Raw genomic sequence first — 17,594 nt, 5'->3', positions numbered from 1 at the left:
AGCGGCCAGTGCTGTGGCTCACTTGGTTAATCCTCCGCCTGCAGCGCCGGCATCCCATATGGGCGCCGATTCTAGTCCCAGTTGCTCCTCTTCCAGTCGAGCTCTCTGCTGTGGCCCAGGGGGCAGTAGAGGATGGCCCAAGTACTTGGGCCCCTGCACCCGCATGGAAGACCAGGAAGAAGCACCTGGTTCCTGGCTTCAGATCAGCGCAGCGCTGGCCGTAGCAGCCATTTGGGGAGTGAACCAATGGAAGGAAGACCTTTCTCTCTGTCTCTCTCTCACACGGTCTATAACTCTACCTGTCAAATAATAATAATAATAAAAGATAATAATAATAATAAAATAAAAAAGGAAACAGAATAATGTCTCTTCTGATCAATCTCCCATCACTTAAAATCCAGAGTCGGGCCGGCGCCACGGCTCTCTAGGCTAATCCTCTGCCTTGCGGCGCCGGCACACCAGGTTCTAGTCCCAGTTGGGGCACCGGATTCTGTCCCGGTTGCCCCTCTTCCAGGCCAGCTCTCTGCTGTGGCCAGGGAGTGCAGTGGAGGATGGCCCAAGTGCTTGGGCCCTGCACCCCATGGGAGACCAGGATAAGCACCTGGCTCCTGCCTTCGGATCAGCGCAGTGCGCTGGCCGCAGCGCGCCGGCAGCGGCGGCCATTGGAGGGTGAACCAACAGCAAAAAGAAGACCCTTCTCTCTGTCTCTCTCTCTCACTGTCCACTCTGCCTGTCAAAAAAAAAAAAAAAAATCCAGAGTCAACATTTACTTTCCATAGTGTCCCTAAATGTGTCAATTAGCCTTGGCATTCTGCCATAAAGAAGTTTTAAGTGCCATGAAGACTTTGCCTTTTAACTTTATATGTGAAATGACAAAGCCACCACAATACAGACATGAATGCAGTGATTAATGAAACTACATCATGCTTACAAACTGTTCATCAATAACAAATTATATTTAACTTACAAAAATTCAACACAAGCAAACTATTTCACACAGATATATGCTTATAAATCTATTTAATTGTTCAACTGTGTAAGAGAATACATATGTTGGGATACATACTTAGATTTGGATACAACAGAGATGATTTCCAATAGGAATTTCTTACAGTAACATGATTATCAAAACAAAAATTGTCCATAAAAATAAAAATCCGTATCATCTGCTGCTAAGTCTGCCTGTGAAGTCAAAATATCATTTTCAATTATGCATTTAATTACATCACTTTTGGTTAATTGGTTTCATAAACATTAGTGATCTCATTTTAAATTATTTTTACAAATAGTTCCAAAATATGTTTTGCGATAATTATTTTTCTCAGAAAGACAATTAATGGACCCATAACCACACATACATTTTCTCTACACAGTGAAAAGTTTTTAAAGAGAATAGCAGGGAACGGGCAAAGCTCTGGCTCTCCTAGGCAAAGGCAAATGCAAAAACAAAGAGAGGTGGGTGCAACATTTAACTATGCCTCCTGACTTTTACTTCTTGAGTTTCATTTTCTCCCTTTGTGTATTTTTTGAAATGCTAGAAACCATTTTCTGAAGGAGGCATACCCTTTCAGACAAACATGATGATTGACAGATTTTAATGCTTAAAAGTAGGAGCATGTGGTTCAGGAGTAATTACCTAATAAAGATAGCAATGGTATTAATTCAATTACCTTGGGGAGAGGGGGGTAGTTTTACAATACCTAAAAAAATAAATCTTGCTTTCAAATTCATTGGTAGTAAATTTATTAACATTTTGGATCAAAAAGGAGAGCATCTCAAGAGTCGTGCATTGTCAGCGACCCCTTGAGTTAGTCAGAATAGCAGGAATCCGGGGTCAAGGTTGCCTTCACCATTCTGGTCACACCCCTATGAACAATTGGGACCAAAGTTGTGTAGCACTTGTTTCTGTCGTAAGTGTAACAGGTCTCGGAATAATCGTCTTCGGGACAGATGTTGCTCTGGCTAGCAGTAAACACCTGATTGTCCAGCTCTATTTCCGTAGGATCACATTTTTTACAGCTGAAAGACAGAACAAGCACATTAGACAATCCCTAGCAAATTCTGTATCAACATCTGAGTGACTACACATTTTTTCCTAGTCAATTAATTCTTGCAGCAAATGATGATTCCTTTCAAACCTAAACAGCTCTACAACACAGCAGAGTTTGCGATATATTTCAACTGTCAGTGTACAAAAACTAGGTGAAAGTAAGCAGTATAATATATGATATATGAATCCTTTATTTATATAATACAGTCAGTTCTACTGTGTTAAAATTTATTCCCAATTGTACACTTAAATAAGCAATAAACAAGAAAGGAAGACTTTTTTAATAAACTGCTTGATATCAAATTATATCATTTCCAAAGAAACATCTGCATGTTTATAAGCTAAAAACACTTACTGAACTATTAAAATAAATTGGTCCTTCCTTTATGAATGGCAGTAATTTCTTCTTTAGAATAAATTTACAGCTAATTTTAATCTGTGACAAAGTTATACAAATTTGATAACTAATAATTAACATAAGAATAAATGTATTTGAAAGTTCAGATTATATTTGTAACTGTTTATATCTGAACATATCATCAAAAACCTTCTGACTAACAAGGTTAAAGTTACTGACTTCCACAACGGTATTTATATGAAGGAAAATCTCTTACAGGTTAGCCAAATTATACTTGAATTCGGTTCTCAGTGGTGAGGTGGGATCAGAGATATTCTCCCTGGTGTTCAGAGGAACGCTAAAAATAAGAGGAAAAAAAAGGAGTAAAATGTAAATATTGTTATTTTTGGTAATAGGTATATTGCTAGAACAATACTATATTGCAATGGCACTAACCATTGCATTTATATACCATATAGTAATACCATTACTCAATTTTTACAATAATTTGCACTATTTTAAATATTTCCCATTTCAAATAAACCTCAAAGCTGCTCCTCTGTCAACTATCTATGTTTACTTCACAAATCCCTGTTTTCTTTTAAAAATCTCCTCAAGTTTTACCTCTGTGAGATTACCTTGATCCTCTCTCCACCCTTCAACAAATTTTTCTCTCTATGGTCTCATTAAATTTCACATATATGTATTGCAACAAATGCCATATCATAGTTGCTTATCTATAACTTGGATGCTTCTCTAGCTACATAAGTTCCTTGAGGCAAAATACATTTATGTATTCTTTGTACCTGGCCAGATGTGTGGCATGTGGAATATATCCACTATTTGTGGGATGAATAGACATTTTATCTACATTTTAGAGATGCAAACCCTGTACATCAGAGAGGCTATTACCTACCCACAACAACTATGTAGCAAAGCTGGGATTTTTTTCATGCTGATATCCCAAGGAAGATTAGATAATGGTTATCAGCTAATTCAAGCGATTTCCTTAACCTTTTGCATTTTTTCATCTATGTCATTATCCCTTCTCATATGTATCCCTCCCTGACAAAAGAAACAAAGAAAGCCAGTACTGTGGTGTAGAGGGTAAAGCCGCCACCTTCAGGGCCGGCATCCCATATGGATGCCAGTTCAAGTCCTGGCTGCTCCACTTCTGATCTAGCTCTCTGCTATGGCCTGGGAAAACAGAGGAAGATGACTCAAGTCCTTGGGCCCCTGCATCCTCATGGGAGACCTGGAAGAAGCTCCTGGCTTCAGACTGGCACAGCTCCGCTCGTTGGGGCCACCTGGGGAGTAAACCAGCGATGGAAGACCTCTCTCTCTCTCTCTCTCTCTCTCTCTCTCTCTGCCTCTCTGTAACTCTACCTTTCAAATAAATAAATTAATCTTTTTTTAAAAAGAAATGGAATTATAAAAGAAACAAAGAAAAATTTGTGTTTCCTAACACAATATTTAGCAATACCATTCACACATGCCAAAAATCTAGATGTCAGCCCCTATTCTCCTTCCTTATGAGGCCTCTATCTAGTCAGTCTCATAGTCCAGCTGATTCTCTTTCCTTGTTTGTATGAAACCTATGCACTTGTCTCTTCTGTCTCTCTTCTCATTATGACTGCCTTGGCTCAGTATACCACACCATACTCCTCCAAGATTGCAGCAATACCCTCCTTTCGTCTTGATGCCTTGGCTTCATTATTGCCAAAATGGCCCTTCTAAAATGCAACCCTAATTTCTTTCTCTGCTTAAAACCGACATCATCTCCCACAGATAATAGGGTATCCTTAAGAGAGCACAGGAGGCACTTCATAATGTGCTCCCAACTCAGTCTCATCTCCCACCACACCACCCTCTTCTGGCAGCTGTATACAACTGCTTAAGGAGTTCCACAAACTGGGGTCAGCATTTGCTGCGGCAGTTAAGCCCCTGCCTAGGACAGCCTCCTCCCCTATCCAGCGGGAGTTCCTGGATTTGACTCACAGCTTTGCTTCTGAATCCAATTCCTTACTAATGTGTGCCCTGGGAAGCAGAAGGTGATGGCTCAAGTATTTGGATCCCTGACACCCACAGAGAAGACCTGGATTGAGTTCCTGGTTCCCAGCTTCGGCCTGGACTGGCACAGACTCAGTTATTGTGGGCATTTTGGGAAATGAACCAGGGGACTGGAGATCTCTCTCAGCTTCTCAAATAAATGAAATAAATAATTTTAAAAAGAAAATTCTATAAACTGACCATGCTTTTATCATTGCCAAGGCACTTTTATTACGGCAATGATAAAAGCATGGTCAGTTTGTAGAAACTACTTAGTGTGTAAACTACTTAGTGTGCCTGATACTAAGCTAAGTATGTTACATGAAGATCTCACCTATTCCAAACACATCCTTCCTGCCTCCCATCCCATTACCACACTCCTTCCCCCCAACACTAACTCTATCCCAGGATTGAACTCGGTGCTCTTCCTCAGTGCCCCTGTAACATCTATGCCTTCTTTTATCATACAATTTACTGTATTTGATTGCCTTTTTAAAAATGTTTATTTATTTGAGAGGCAGAATGACAGAGACAGACAGATCTACCCACTGGTTCACTCCTAACATGCCTGCATTAGATAGGGCTGGGGCAGACCAAAGCCAGGAGCCCAGAACTCCACCCAGATCTCCCACCTGGGTGGCAAGGACTCAAGTACTTGGGCCATCACCTGCTGCCTCCCAGGATGGGTATTAGTAGGAAGCTGGGTTGGAAGTGGAGTAGCTGGTACTCAAATCAGACATTCTGATCTGGAATGCAGATGTACCAAGCGGCAGTTTAACCCATCATGCCATAACACTTGCCTATGGTTGCCTTTTTAATTGCATAAAATTTCCTCTTAAACAGTAAACTCTGTGTTTAATATAAACTGTTGTATTTCCCAGCCTAATACAAACCCTTAATATTTGGCATTTGCTAAACAAATACTTATTGAATGAATTAATGAATAAATGTGCCTACTCCTTATTAGGTTGTAACAGCTTGAGTAAGAGGCTTTAAATAATGAGAAAGGCAAGCGAATAGACATTTATGAGGGTCTACTATGAGATGAACACTATTCTTTTATGAATTCCTATATTTAGTCCTCCTATAAATAATATGTGTATATAGTCATACATACATGACTCTCTCTTTCTTATAATTTAGGAATCAGGGTCAATTTACTGAAGGACTTCCCCAAAGTCACATCATTTTAGTAAGTGATGGAGTTGGGAATGATGCCACAGTGACACAGCAATGTTAATGTACTTTGAGAAATGAGATCAAGAAAGATCAATTTACATCAGGCAAAGTGGCCTGAAGTAACTGAACTACCTATTATCAGTAAACAATATAAAACAGTTTTTTAAAATGTCATAAAAGAAGAAGATGAGTTAAACATCATGGAGGGCTGTTTTTAAAACTCTCCACCTGAGAGTGGGCATTTGGCTCAGGGTTAGTTAAGTTTGCTTGGGATGCCTGCAGGACACATTGGAGAGCCTGGTTCCAGTCCCGGCTACTCTGCTTCCAATCCAGTTTCCTGATAATGCGCACTAGGTGGGAAGTGACAGATGATGGCTCAGGTACTTGGGGACATGGGGTACATGGGGACACCCAGACTGATCTCAGGGCTCCTGGCTTTGGCCTGGCGCAGCCCAGCTGTTCCAGGCAGTTGAGGAGTGAACCAGGGGATGGAAGATGTCTCTCACTCTCTCTCTCTCCATCTCTTTCTCTCTGCCTTTCAAATATATCAAATAAAATAAAAATGAATAAATTCAAAACTTCTTAAAATTTCCCCCTAGAGATGTTCACATTAGTTAGACACTCTTCTTCAACATGGCTGAAGTGCCAGTGTCATGAATGCACCCCTTCCAAACCTGCTTCTCTAACTGTCCTGTCCCTAACAGGGAGCTTGTAGGGCAAGGCCTTAGAAGGAGTGATAGCTAAACTAAGACAAACAGATTGGAGAGACCAGGCTGAGAGGGCCAGAAGAAAGAGTTCCTTAGAGGGACCCATAGTTGTAAACATAAGAAAGGAATAAAGCACCACAGGATTGCTGGATGTTTAAAAATAAAGGAAATGTGGCAATGGATCATCTTAAGAATTATGCTAAGCTTTGTAGGTTAGGCCAAAGATTTGTAATATAACCTAAGAACAAGGTTGGTGAAATCATCAAAAGGATTTTAAGCAGGATAATGACATAATAACTGGCACATAGGTTAGGTGAACAAACAATAGCAAATATTTTTGAATATGTGTCAGAAACTACACAAACCATAAAAGGAATAGCTAAACTCCATTTTTTATAATAACCCTACGAAACAGCAACTATCTTCCCCTTGTTTAAAGATGATAAAGTTGTGGTGGCATTGTGGTGCAGCAGATTGAGCTGCCAACTTGGGAGGCCCACACCCCATTACTGGAATGTCAGTTTGGGTCCTGGCTACTCTATGCTTCCCATCCTGATTCCTGCTAATGTACCTAGGACTCAGTAGACAGCGACATGGGAGAACAGATGGGATTTCTGGTTCCTGGTCCAGTTCAGTTAATTCGGGCATTTGGGGAGTGAACTTGCAGATGGAAATCTCTCTCTCGCTCTCGCTCTCGCTCTGCCTTTCATGAAGGCATGAAATGAATAAATAAATCTTTTTGAAAAAGATGGTGAAGTTTACAGTGAATAAGGAACTTGCATATAAGAGCTATTTGGTGACCCAGTCTGAATTTGAAACACAATTCTTAAACACATTAAACTTTTCCCATCAACTGAATGAGATTAAATTCTATGTTCTCTTTCTATAAGAGGTATTTGATTGAGGGGAAACTCTTAAGGAAGGAGTAGTTCACAAGGAAACCTTATTTACTGATTGGACTACATAGAAATGTCATGTCTCAAATATTATTAGTAGTCTTGCCATTGAGTAAGAGCTACAAAGCATATAACTGCACTGCTCACTCATATATGGAAAATGAAACGAATAGCTGAAGTCCATTTTACAAGTGAAGATTGAGTCCATTAGTCAATTTGATCACTCCGCCTAGTCTTCATGCAGATATTTAAGTGCAGGGTAAAATACTCAGTAGTCCACAAATGATACAAACGGAGGCTTTTGTGTTATCTGAAGTTTCAGTTTTAACTGACCAATGGCAATTATAGTTCTAATTCAAATAGGAGCAACTCTATAGAAACAGAGCAAGTGGATGACCACATCATAACCTTTGGTTGTAACTTGATCTAGCTGACTGGTTTTAATTGCCTGCAATCCTTTGATCCTGCCCTTAACTTCTACAAAATCACCTCAAGCTCACTAATAATGTTGAATCTCATGTAAGATGCTGTATATCCAAATGGAGAGTAAAGACATTCAAACAATGCTTAACGTTGGAAAGTATCTCTGCTTACAACCGGAAACAGAAAGCATAAGATGCCACGTACATAATTCTGATGTTTCTCTCCACAATGTCCTCACTGGGGTTTTCGGGATTACGGATGATCCTGGAAGTGATGCGGACACACTGGCATTTGTTGTCAACAAGAACAGTGCTCTCGTCGTCACCTTGGGCTTGAGTGTAAAGTATATTAAGAAGAAGAGAAAACAAAAGTCTATTTATATAATCATATTTATTTAATTTATCTTTCTTGCCTGTAGAAAAAAATAAGTTTTATTGTTGATCAATCTCACTTTTTCCCATGTATTTTCTTTATAATCTATAATAACTAAGTGGAGTCTCACATCATAGTGAACGATATCCCAGTGTGCTCTAAAAGGAATTTTCTCTTTTCCTGGGACCAGTCTATGAGAAAGAATCTGGTCTGGGAGGATTCTTATTTTCAGATAACGCTTCTAATAGAGGCAAAGTGTTCTGAATGACGTGGCCTTATACATCAGTGGCAAATGCCAAAGTGAGTGAGAAAACACAAATCTAAACTGGATTTCTCCCAGACCAAAGGAATTCATTTAAAAATGAACAAGAATTAGCATTAGCCTTTATAAACCCAATTTGAAATGTCACATCCTTCTTAACCTTTTATTTGTACTTAAAATGTGTGTGGGGGCCGGCGCTATGGAACAGCTGGTAAAGCTACCACCTGCAGCACCAGCATCCCATATGGGCGCTGGTTCAAGTCCCAGCTGCCCCACTTCCGATCCAGCTCTCTGGTATGGCCTGGGAAAGCAATGGATGATGGCCCACGTCCTTGGCCCCCTGCACCCGGGTCAGGGACCCAGAAGAATCTCCTGGCTCCTGGCTGCAGATTGGCGTAGCTCCAGCTGTTGCAGCCAGCTGGGGAGTGAACCAGCAAATGGAAGACCTCTCTCTTTGCCTCTCCTTTCTCTCTGTGTAACTCTGACTTTCAAATAAAATAAATAAATATTTGGAAAAAAAGTTAATTGTCAGAATTGTTAATAAAAAAAATGTGTGTGCAATGCTTTAATTGCATTACAGCTAAGAACAGGCATATTTATCCCCAAGATAAACTTATTTTGTAGGACTTTTAAATATTCTCCACCACAACTTTCCTATATATTCTTTTTTCTTCTCAACAATCAAATTACCATGGTACAACCATTCAATCAAGTTGGAAAAGGCTATATTAATAATAGTTCTTTTAAGAATTATTTTAAAAAGTAGACTACATACAGAGTACTGGAAATTTGCAAAAGCAATTTAGAAAATACTGTGTGGTATAAGCTCAACTTAATATAATAGGAATAAATGAACTAATGCACAGGTGCCATTTAAGCTTTATATTTTGAGTAACATTTATTGTCCAGATTCAGTGAATGTCACAAAGAATAAACCAAGAAAAGTTCTTATTTTCTGAATCTGGAGCAGTGAACAGGTTATTTGAAGAACAGGTTATCTATTAAGCTTTACTCAATAGTGCAAACAAAATAATAATCTTATTAAATATAAATTCATTCCTATAATTTGAGCTGACTTTTAAACATTCCTTCCATTAAGCTTCAATTAAAAAATATTTGGGGGGGCCGGCGCTGTGGCGCAGTGGCCTGAGGCACCAGCATCCCATGTGGGCGGCCGGTTCGAGACCCGGCTGCTCCACTTCCCATCCAGCTCTCTGCTATGGCCTGAGAAAGCAGTAGAAGATGGCCCAAGTCCTTGGGCCCCTGCACCCACATGGGAGACCTAGAAGAAGCTCCTAGCTCCTGGCTTCGGATTAGCCCAGCTCCGGCCATTGCGGCCACCTGCAGAGTGAACCAGCAGATGGAAGACTTCTCTCTCTCCGACTCTCCTTTCTCTGTGTAACTCTGACTTTCAAATAAATAAAATAAATATTTTTAAAAATATTTGGTACACAAATTCAATTTCAGGTTAAATGACCAGGATAGATATCATCATAACTGAAAGTCTAATTTCTCCAGAGATGATTCCCAGAGCAGAGAGGACCTCATTGTGGTATTGCAGTCTTTATGATAACAGTCATTACAAAGACATTTTAAAACCAGTCTTGCTGTACTCATAATTGTCTGAAGTACTTTATAATGTACTTTATTATTTATAGTTCTTAATAAATCTCCAGACACGAGTCTATATAGTATTAGAGAAGAAACGTTATGGAGACATTCAAGGTAATGATAGGACCCTTATTAACATTCTAAAAAGAGCAAATGATTCTAATGATATATCTCCTTCCCTGCTTCTGTATCCATGAGCCATCAATTTTCCTCAATAAAATGTTCAGTAATATATGACCAAAAATATAGATTAAGTCAAGTAAGTGACTTAAATACTTAGTATTAGATAGAAAATGTTAGTCTATTATGGCATATAATTTATTTCTTTACCAGCAACTTAGAAAGAGACCATCAGTACTGTTTTTATATAAGAATATCAGGCTGGGGTCAAAGCTGTGGCATAGCGGGAAAAGCTGCCACCTGCAGTGCTGACATCTCATATGGGTGCTGGTTTGAGTCCCGGCTGCCTCACTTCAGATCCAGCTCCCTGCTACGGCCTGGGAAAGCAGTAGAAGATGGCCCAAGTCCTTGGGCCCCAGCACCCACATAGGAGACCTGGAAGAAGCTCCTGGCTCTTGGCTTTGGATGGACCCAGCTCCAGCCATTGCGGCCATTTGAGGAGTGAACCAGTGAATAGAAGACCTCTCTCTCTTTCGCTGCCTCTGCCTCTGTAACTCTGACTTTCAAATAAATAAATATTAAAAAAATAAATAAAAGGATATCAGGTAGCCTAATATATCTACTAGAAATGTACAAATAGTTTGAATTTATTAAGACAGTTTTAAAATTCTCTCTCACTGATAGGAACTGTATCTTACTTTATTCCAGGAATATCTGAGACAAAGTATGTGCTCAATAAATGTGTTATATTTAATTCAGTTTTCAAAAATAAGAAAATAGGCTTAACATTACAATGCATGCTAAATATGACCACAATGAGTTTATTAAAAAGACAATTCCCTTATGCCCACAGAACAGGACAATAATTAAGTTCGGGCTACAGGGTCAGATTGCCTAGGTTATAACTACCACTTGCTGTTTTGTAACTTCAGCTAAGTTATTTCACCTCTCTAAGTCTCAACTATCTCAACTATATGTTGGAAACAATAATAGAACCTATCCTCATTTGATTATTATAAGCATTAACTGGAATGCTATATATAAAGCAGCATAATAACAGAATATAATATCCAATAAATGATAGCTATTTTATATATTACTATATTTTTGCAGATATTTTATAGGCATATGGACATGTTTCTAAATATATGTAATTTATATATCTATATACATACATATATTATATATGGTTTACTACTGTTTTATATTGTTTTATATATTTTAAAAATATCATTAGAAAGCTATTATTCTTAATATTTAGTATTAAAATATATGCAATGATTGGTCGGCGCCGTGGCTTAACAGGCTAATCCTCCGCCTTGCGGCGCTGGCACTCCGGGTTCTAGTCCCGGTTGGGGCGCTGGATTCTATCCCGGTTGCCCCTCTTCCAGGCCAGCTCTCTGCTATGGCCCGGGAAGTGCAGTGGAGGATGGCCCAAGTGCTTGGGCCCTGCACCCGCAAGGGAGACCAGGAGAAGCACCTGGCTCCTGGCTTTGGATCGGCGAGATGCGCCGGCTGCAGCGGCCATTGAAGGGTGAACCAATGGCAAAGGAAGACCTTTCTCTCTGTCTCTCTCTCACTATCCACTCTGCCTGTCAATATATATATATATATATATGCAATGATTATTTTAATATTTTCTTAAAGTTTTACTTATTTTGAAAGGCAGAAAGAGAGACAGAGAGAGGCAGGCAGAGATTTCCCTTCTGCTAGTTTACTTCCCAACTGCCCACAACAACTGAGACTGGGCCAGCCAAAGCCTGGAGCTAGGAACTCCATCCAGGTCTCCCACATGGGTGGCAGGGATCCAACTACTTGAGCCATCACCTGCTTCCTCCCAAGGTGCCCATAAAATGATGATTCTTAATTATATTTCTACTATGCTCTTTCCTGAAATAAGAATAGGCTCAATAAGAGAAACAATCCAAATTATATCACTTTTAATTCATGTGCCCTTTTATATGAAAATCATTTAATACTATAGTTCTATTTTCAGAATGTATTCTAGTTTCTACAGTTGTTGAGCAAGTCAATAAACAAAACAAAGAACATTAGCCAGTAAGTTCTAGGCAATCTATATACCATTAAACATTGTTAAAGGGCCATCATAAATCTGTGGGCTCTGATCCAAGAAAGTTGTTAGGTCTGATAGCAGCGTCTCTGGGGAAATAAAACCCCAATGTATCATATATTGTACTTACAGTAATTATTACTTCATTTCTCCAGAACACTAATTAAAGAGACTCAAGGGAAGTATTACTGATTTTTAAGTCAATATGGACATTGACAAAAATATGGCTAGTCACCCACAAATAACTATTCTTTTATTCTGTAAGTTGTAATAGGAAGAGAAAGAAAGAATAAAAAGAATCTCTCTGAGTCTTGTCTGTGTCCAGTTCACAGCCCACACAAAGTCCAAAGCATGTTACAAAATAGTGGCTGGCTAACTGGTCAACCAAAGCATGCCCATAAATCTTAAAATAAAAAAAAATAGATCTTTGCTGTATTTACCCTTTTTCTGGGTTCTTCTTCTAAATACTACATACCTGTGACAAGAACAGCCTGAACAAAAATGGCCAGGACGCCCCAGAGAAGCAAATGGCTCTTCATCTTGACTTCCTTCTTTTGAAAAGCTGTAGCCAGAAAGTCGGGGTTAAGGTGTGTGATCGCTAAGGAGTGTGCAAATGATGGTGCTTCCGCTTTCTTAAAATAACACTCCTGGCAACTAACAAACTAAAAACAATCACAACTGCGGTTGAAGTCTGAACTTTAAAGGCTGCACTGGAAAGAAATGTATCATTCACATTTAAGTTATTCTTCCAAGGCAGCCCCTCTCCCCTAACCCCACCCCCCAGAAAAACTACCATGATTTGATGCAATCATTTCTATTTTATATTTATGTTATAGAAATGTGTAAACTAGAAGACCAATAGTCATTTCAGATCAAAAGCCCATTCAAAATGTTTAAATAGGGGTTCTTAGCTCTACTACTTAGATATATTAACATTGGACTTCCAACCAAATATCTGACATTTGTTGTGCCGGGAACAATGATTGCTGGGAATGGAAGGGAAGGAATGAAGTAAGGGAAGAAATGAAAGCACTGTAAGGTCCTAACTGAATCTATGTCCATTTTTACTAGTAATCTTTAATTAACCAAACTAGTAGATTTAAATTTATAATGTATACTCTACTTTCAGCTATTTTATAAGCTCAAATATGGAGTTGGAATTAGAAACTGGTGGATACTAGATAAATTGATTGCCTTGTTCTCATTTGATAAAAGGCAGACCTTATATTTGCTCATCTAGTAACACCTTTCAGAATTGTAAACCCATGAGATTTGTATTTGAGATGCCACAATAGAAAACTGAATCACTACAGAATTTTGTGTAACTTTTTTTAGCTTAATTTTTAAAAATAGAAATAAAAAAAAACTTAGCTTTTAGACAGAGCACTCCTACCCCTTACCCACAACCAAACATCCTAGAACTTCCAGTCTCCTAGGGAGGGTTGGTCCCACGAATATGCTGGTTATATTTATATGCAACAGCACCAAATCTGATTGACTGTTTTGTCTTCAGCTCTAGTTTTTCAGACACTTCATATAGCATATGTAGGAAATGGCAGAATGAAATAGATATTAAAAGCTAATATGTAATTGTATTCCTCTAAAGAACATGTATTGAGGGGTAAAGTCATGGCTTGGGACAACTGCATCCCATATCAGAGTGCCAGCTTGAATCCTGGCACCTCTGCTTCAGATCCCACTTCTTGCTAATGCATCCTGGGAGGCAACAGATGATGGCTCAAGCACTTTAGTCCCTGTCACACATCAGAGACCCACATGGAGTTGCAGGCTTCTTGCATCAGCCTGGCCTAGCCCTGGTTGTTGCAGAAATCTGGAGAGTGAACGAGCAAATGAAAGCTCTCTCTCTCGCTCGCTCTCTCTCTCTCCCTCCCTCCCTCCCTCCCTCCTTCCCTCTGCCACTCTACATTTCAAAAATAGGTAGGTAGATAGATAGACAGATAGGAGGGAGTAGGTGCAGCAGTGCTGTGGCAGAGCAGATAAAGTCACTGCTTGCAGTGCCGGCATCATCCCATATGGACACCAGTTCAAGTCTTAGTTCCTCCACTTCCGATCCAGCTCTCTGCTGTGACTGGGAAAACAGTAGAGAATGGCCCAAGTCCTTAGGCCCTTGAATCCATGTGGGAGACCCGGAGGAAGCTCCTAGCTCCTTGCTTCAGATCGGCCCAGCTCCAGCCATTGCAGCCATTTGGGCAGTGAACCAGCAGATGGAAGACCTATCTCTCCCTCTCTGCCTCTGCCTCTCTGTAACTCTGCATTTCAAATAAAATAAATAAATAAATAAATAAATCTAAGGAAGGAAGAAAGGAAGAAAGGAAGAGAGGGAGGGAGGGAGGGAAGGAAGGAAGGAGGGAGGAAGGGAGGGATGGAGGGAGGGAGGGAGGGAGGGAAGGAAGAAAGATAGGGGCCAGTGTTGGGATGCAGCAGGTAAAGCTGCCACTTGTGACATTCCATCCCATATTTGAGCCCCAGCTACCCTGCTTCTGATTCAGCTTCCTGCTAATGTGCCTGGAAAGACACCAGAAGATGGCCCAAGTGCTTTGGACCCTGCCACCCATGAGGAAGATTCGGATGGACTTCTCAGCTCCTGGCTTAAGCCCCCCTGACCTGCTTGGCTGTTGTGGCTATTTGGGAAGGAACCAGCAGATAGAAGATATCTCTGCCCCCATCCTTTTCTCTCTGTGTGTCACTCTGCCTTCCAAATAAATAAATGAATAAACTTTTATTTTTAAAAAAAAGTATGATTCAAATTTCAATAAGAACAAAGTGCCAGGTACTAGAATATGGAATATTATTATACTGCCAAAGTTTATTCTCATTTTAATTGCTACTATCTATATATGACTTAGAAACTACTGGATTTAAGAAAAATACCCTAGAGTCACATGAACAATTTAGTCTATTAGAAAAAGAAACAGATCTGAAAGCACATTATTTTAGTTTGTGGCAGGGTGTCAAAACAAATATAAACCACTCGAAATATTGCTTACACCTAACTGTAGTTTCTGATTTATTCTACCGCTCCAGAAGCAAGAAAAAGAGTAGTTAAAAGTTAGCTGGGTACTTTCTTAAGTCATTATTTCCTTGAAAATAAACCTAAAGCTGAACTGCCTTCTCAAGACAAACTGGATAAATCCTTGGGAACTAATTAAAGCTTTCCTAAAAGCTTCTTTTTTATAAAATCGAAGACTATTTAACAAATAATTACCAACCTAAACAAAAATTCTATATTTGGTGGTTTTTTTCTTTCAATCTTGCAGTTTTGTGTTTCTGTTTTGTAAACTATGCCTCTAAAAGATATTAATTTAATAAAAATACGATGTGACACTTTTTTCATCAGAAGAGAGTCACCTGCATACAATATAGGATCAGGACCAGTGTCTGACCTTTGTCTAGGATTATCTACCTAGAATCATTTAAAGGACTGGTTAAAATACAGACTTCCTAGCTATATTCACACGGAATTCTGAGGATGTAGTCTTGCAATATATATTTTCAAAAAGCACCCCAGGGCATTTGGCACAGCAAATGCCTGCATCCCAATTGGAAGTGTCTGGGTTCACATTCTGACTCCACTTCCAAGTCCAGCTTCCTACTAAAGCACATTCTAGGAGGCAGCAGAGGATGGCTCAAGTATATGAGTCCCTTGCCACCCACATGGGAGACCCAGATGAAGTTCCTAGCTCCTAGCTTTGGCCTAGACAAGAAATAGTTGTTGCAGCCATTTGAAAAGTGAACCAGGTGATGGAAGATCTCTTGTCTGTCTGTCTCGCCACCTTTCATCAATCATCTGGTTCACTCTCCAAACACAGAGGTGGGCTAGGCCAAAGAGGGGAGCATGCTGGGAGATGTTAGCCTTCTGTAAATAATGATGTTTGTGCTAAGAGACTTTTCACCTTTCCTTTTCCTTTGGGAGAACAAAAAGTGGGAAATTTTTCCTCTCTTCAAAGTCAGTGAGACAGAACTTCAAGAACATTACTCAAAGAGATCAGGGATTCCGAAAGAAGGAGAAATTGAAAAGCAATACAGCATAATAGTTAAGAAAAAAGAACCCTGACCCTGACTGACTGGGTTTATCTGCCAATCCTACCATTCTCTAGCTATGTGATATTGGACAAACTTTGGACGAATCACTTGATCTATTAGAATTCCCCTCTCTGTCAAATTGGGAAAAATAACAAAACATGCTTCATGGGATTCCTGTGAGAGTTAATGTGTAGTATTTCATATGAAGAAGTTAGCCCAGGGGCTGGCGCTGAGGTGCAGTGGGTTAAGCCACTGCCTGCAATGCTGGCACCCCATATGGACACTGGTTGCAGTCCCAGCTGCTCCACTTCCAATCCAGCTGTCTACTAATGGTCTGAGAAAGCAGCAGAAGATGGCCCAAGTGCTTGGGTCCCTGTACCAGTATGCGAGACCCGGATGAAGCTCCTGGCACCTGGCTTCGTCCTGGCCCAGCCCTGGTCATTGCAGGCATTTGGGGAGTAAACCAGTGATTATAAGATGTCTCTCTGTGTATCTCTCCTGTAACTCTACTTTTCAAATAAAGTAAACTTTTAAAAAAAATCACTAGTTATTACAATCACCAACAGCAGCAGCAGCAGCAGCAGCATTGTATCTTTAGCTCCTTGCTGAGTTGCAGAAAATGCATACCCAGCCTGCAGCTACCAAATGCAGTGAAGCTTGAGGAAAGTGTTCCTGGAAGAGTTTGACACGTCCCCTGGGGTTGCAGGTATGCAGAACCTGGAAGTTGGTAGGTGCTCACACTATACAAAGTATGACGTCTATTTTACCACTAAACCAGGGTATTTTTGCTTTTTACTCATGAAACTTCTTATTCAGTGAAGTATCAAGCCTCTTTCCTGCAATATAAATTTAAAATATGTTATCTCCAAAAGTAGAAGAAATAAAGGGAGAAGGAAGGAGAGTGGAAAGGAGAGAGGTGGAGGGAGGGGGGAGGAAGAGAATATCGTTGTGTTCTCGGAATTTTATCTACAAAGCACAGTGAATCTGTGAAAAACTAATTTAAAATTAAAAATTTTAAAAAAGAAAAACAAGAAAATATTCTGTTTTTATAACAGGGTAGGTGAAGAGAAAAGACACTGGGAAGAAGTGCTATCATCATTTGTAGTAGCATAAAGTTGGAACCGATCTTAGGGTACATAAGCAAATTGGACATAAAAATTATGCCACATCCATTAATCAGCTATAAAAATAAATGATTTTTTTTCATTTTCAATTCTCTTTATATACAGAAGATCGATTTAGTATATATTAAGTAAAGGGCTCATCAGTTTGCACCCACACAGAAACACAAAGTGTAAAATACTGTTTCAGGGCCGGTGCCATGGCTCACCAGGCTAATCCTCCGCTTAGCAGCGCCGGCACACCGGGTTCTAGTCCCGGTCGGGGCGCCGGATTCTGTCCCAGTTGCCCCTCTTCCAGGCCAGCTCTCTGCTGTGGCCAGGGAGTGCAGTGGAGGATGGCCCAAGTGCTTGG

The 17,594-nt window shown here is 39.9% G+C and overlaps 1 protein-coding gene across 1 annotated transcript; it reads right to left on the bottom strand.

The window, feature by feature from the left end:
- Positions 1 to 1,003: 1,003 nt before the first annotated feature.
- Positions 1,004 to 12,657, bottom strand: JCHAIN (joining chain of multimeric IgA and IgM). The gene is made up of 4 exons (XM_062199223.1): positions 12,553 to 12,657; positions 7,846 to 7,972; positions 2,665 to 2,745; positions 1,004 to 2,019 (listed from the first exon to the last, which is right to left on the bottom strand). Exons 1-4 carry the CDS (start codon positions 12,614 to 12,616, stop codon positions 1,809 to 1,811), a joined length of 483 nt encoding a protein of 160 aa, XP_062055207.1. The 5' UTR covers positions 12,617 to 12,657; the 3' UTR covers positions 1,004 to 1,808.
- Between the last annotated feature and the right edge of the window lie 4,937 nt (positions 12,658 to 17,594).

The sequence above is a fragment of the Lepus europaeus genome, chromosome 8, assembly GCF_033115175.1.
Source record: "Lepus europaeus isolate LE1 chromosome 8, mLepTim1.pri, whole genome shotgun sequence".
Classification (NCBI taxonomy): Eukaryota; Metazoa; Chordata; class Mammalia; order Lagomorpha; family Leporidae; genus Lepus; species Lepus europaeus.
This window is presented reverse-complemented; position numbering and strand designations above follow the sequence as displayed.

What these genes read in the sequence shown, in the direction of transcription:
- JCHAIN (XM_062199223.1), bottom strand. Translation starts at nt 12,616, where the DNA reads ATGAAGAGCCATTTGCTTCTCTGGGGCGTCCTGGCCATTTTTGTTCAG. An exon ending in TCAGGCTGTTCTTGTCACAG is followed by an intron (nt 7,973 to 12,552) that starts GTATGTAGTATT and finishes TTTACACTCAAG; the next exon opens with CCCAAGGTGACGACGAGAGC. An exon ending in GAGAGAAACATCAGAATTAT is followed by an intron (nt 2,746 to 7,845) that starts GTACGTGGCATC and finishes TCTTATTTTTAG; the next exon opens with CGTTCCTCTGAACACCAGGG.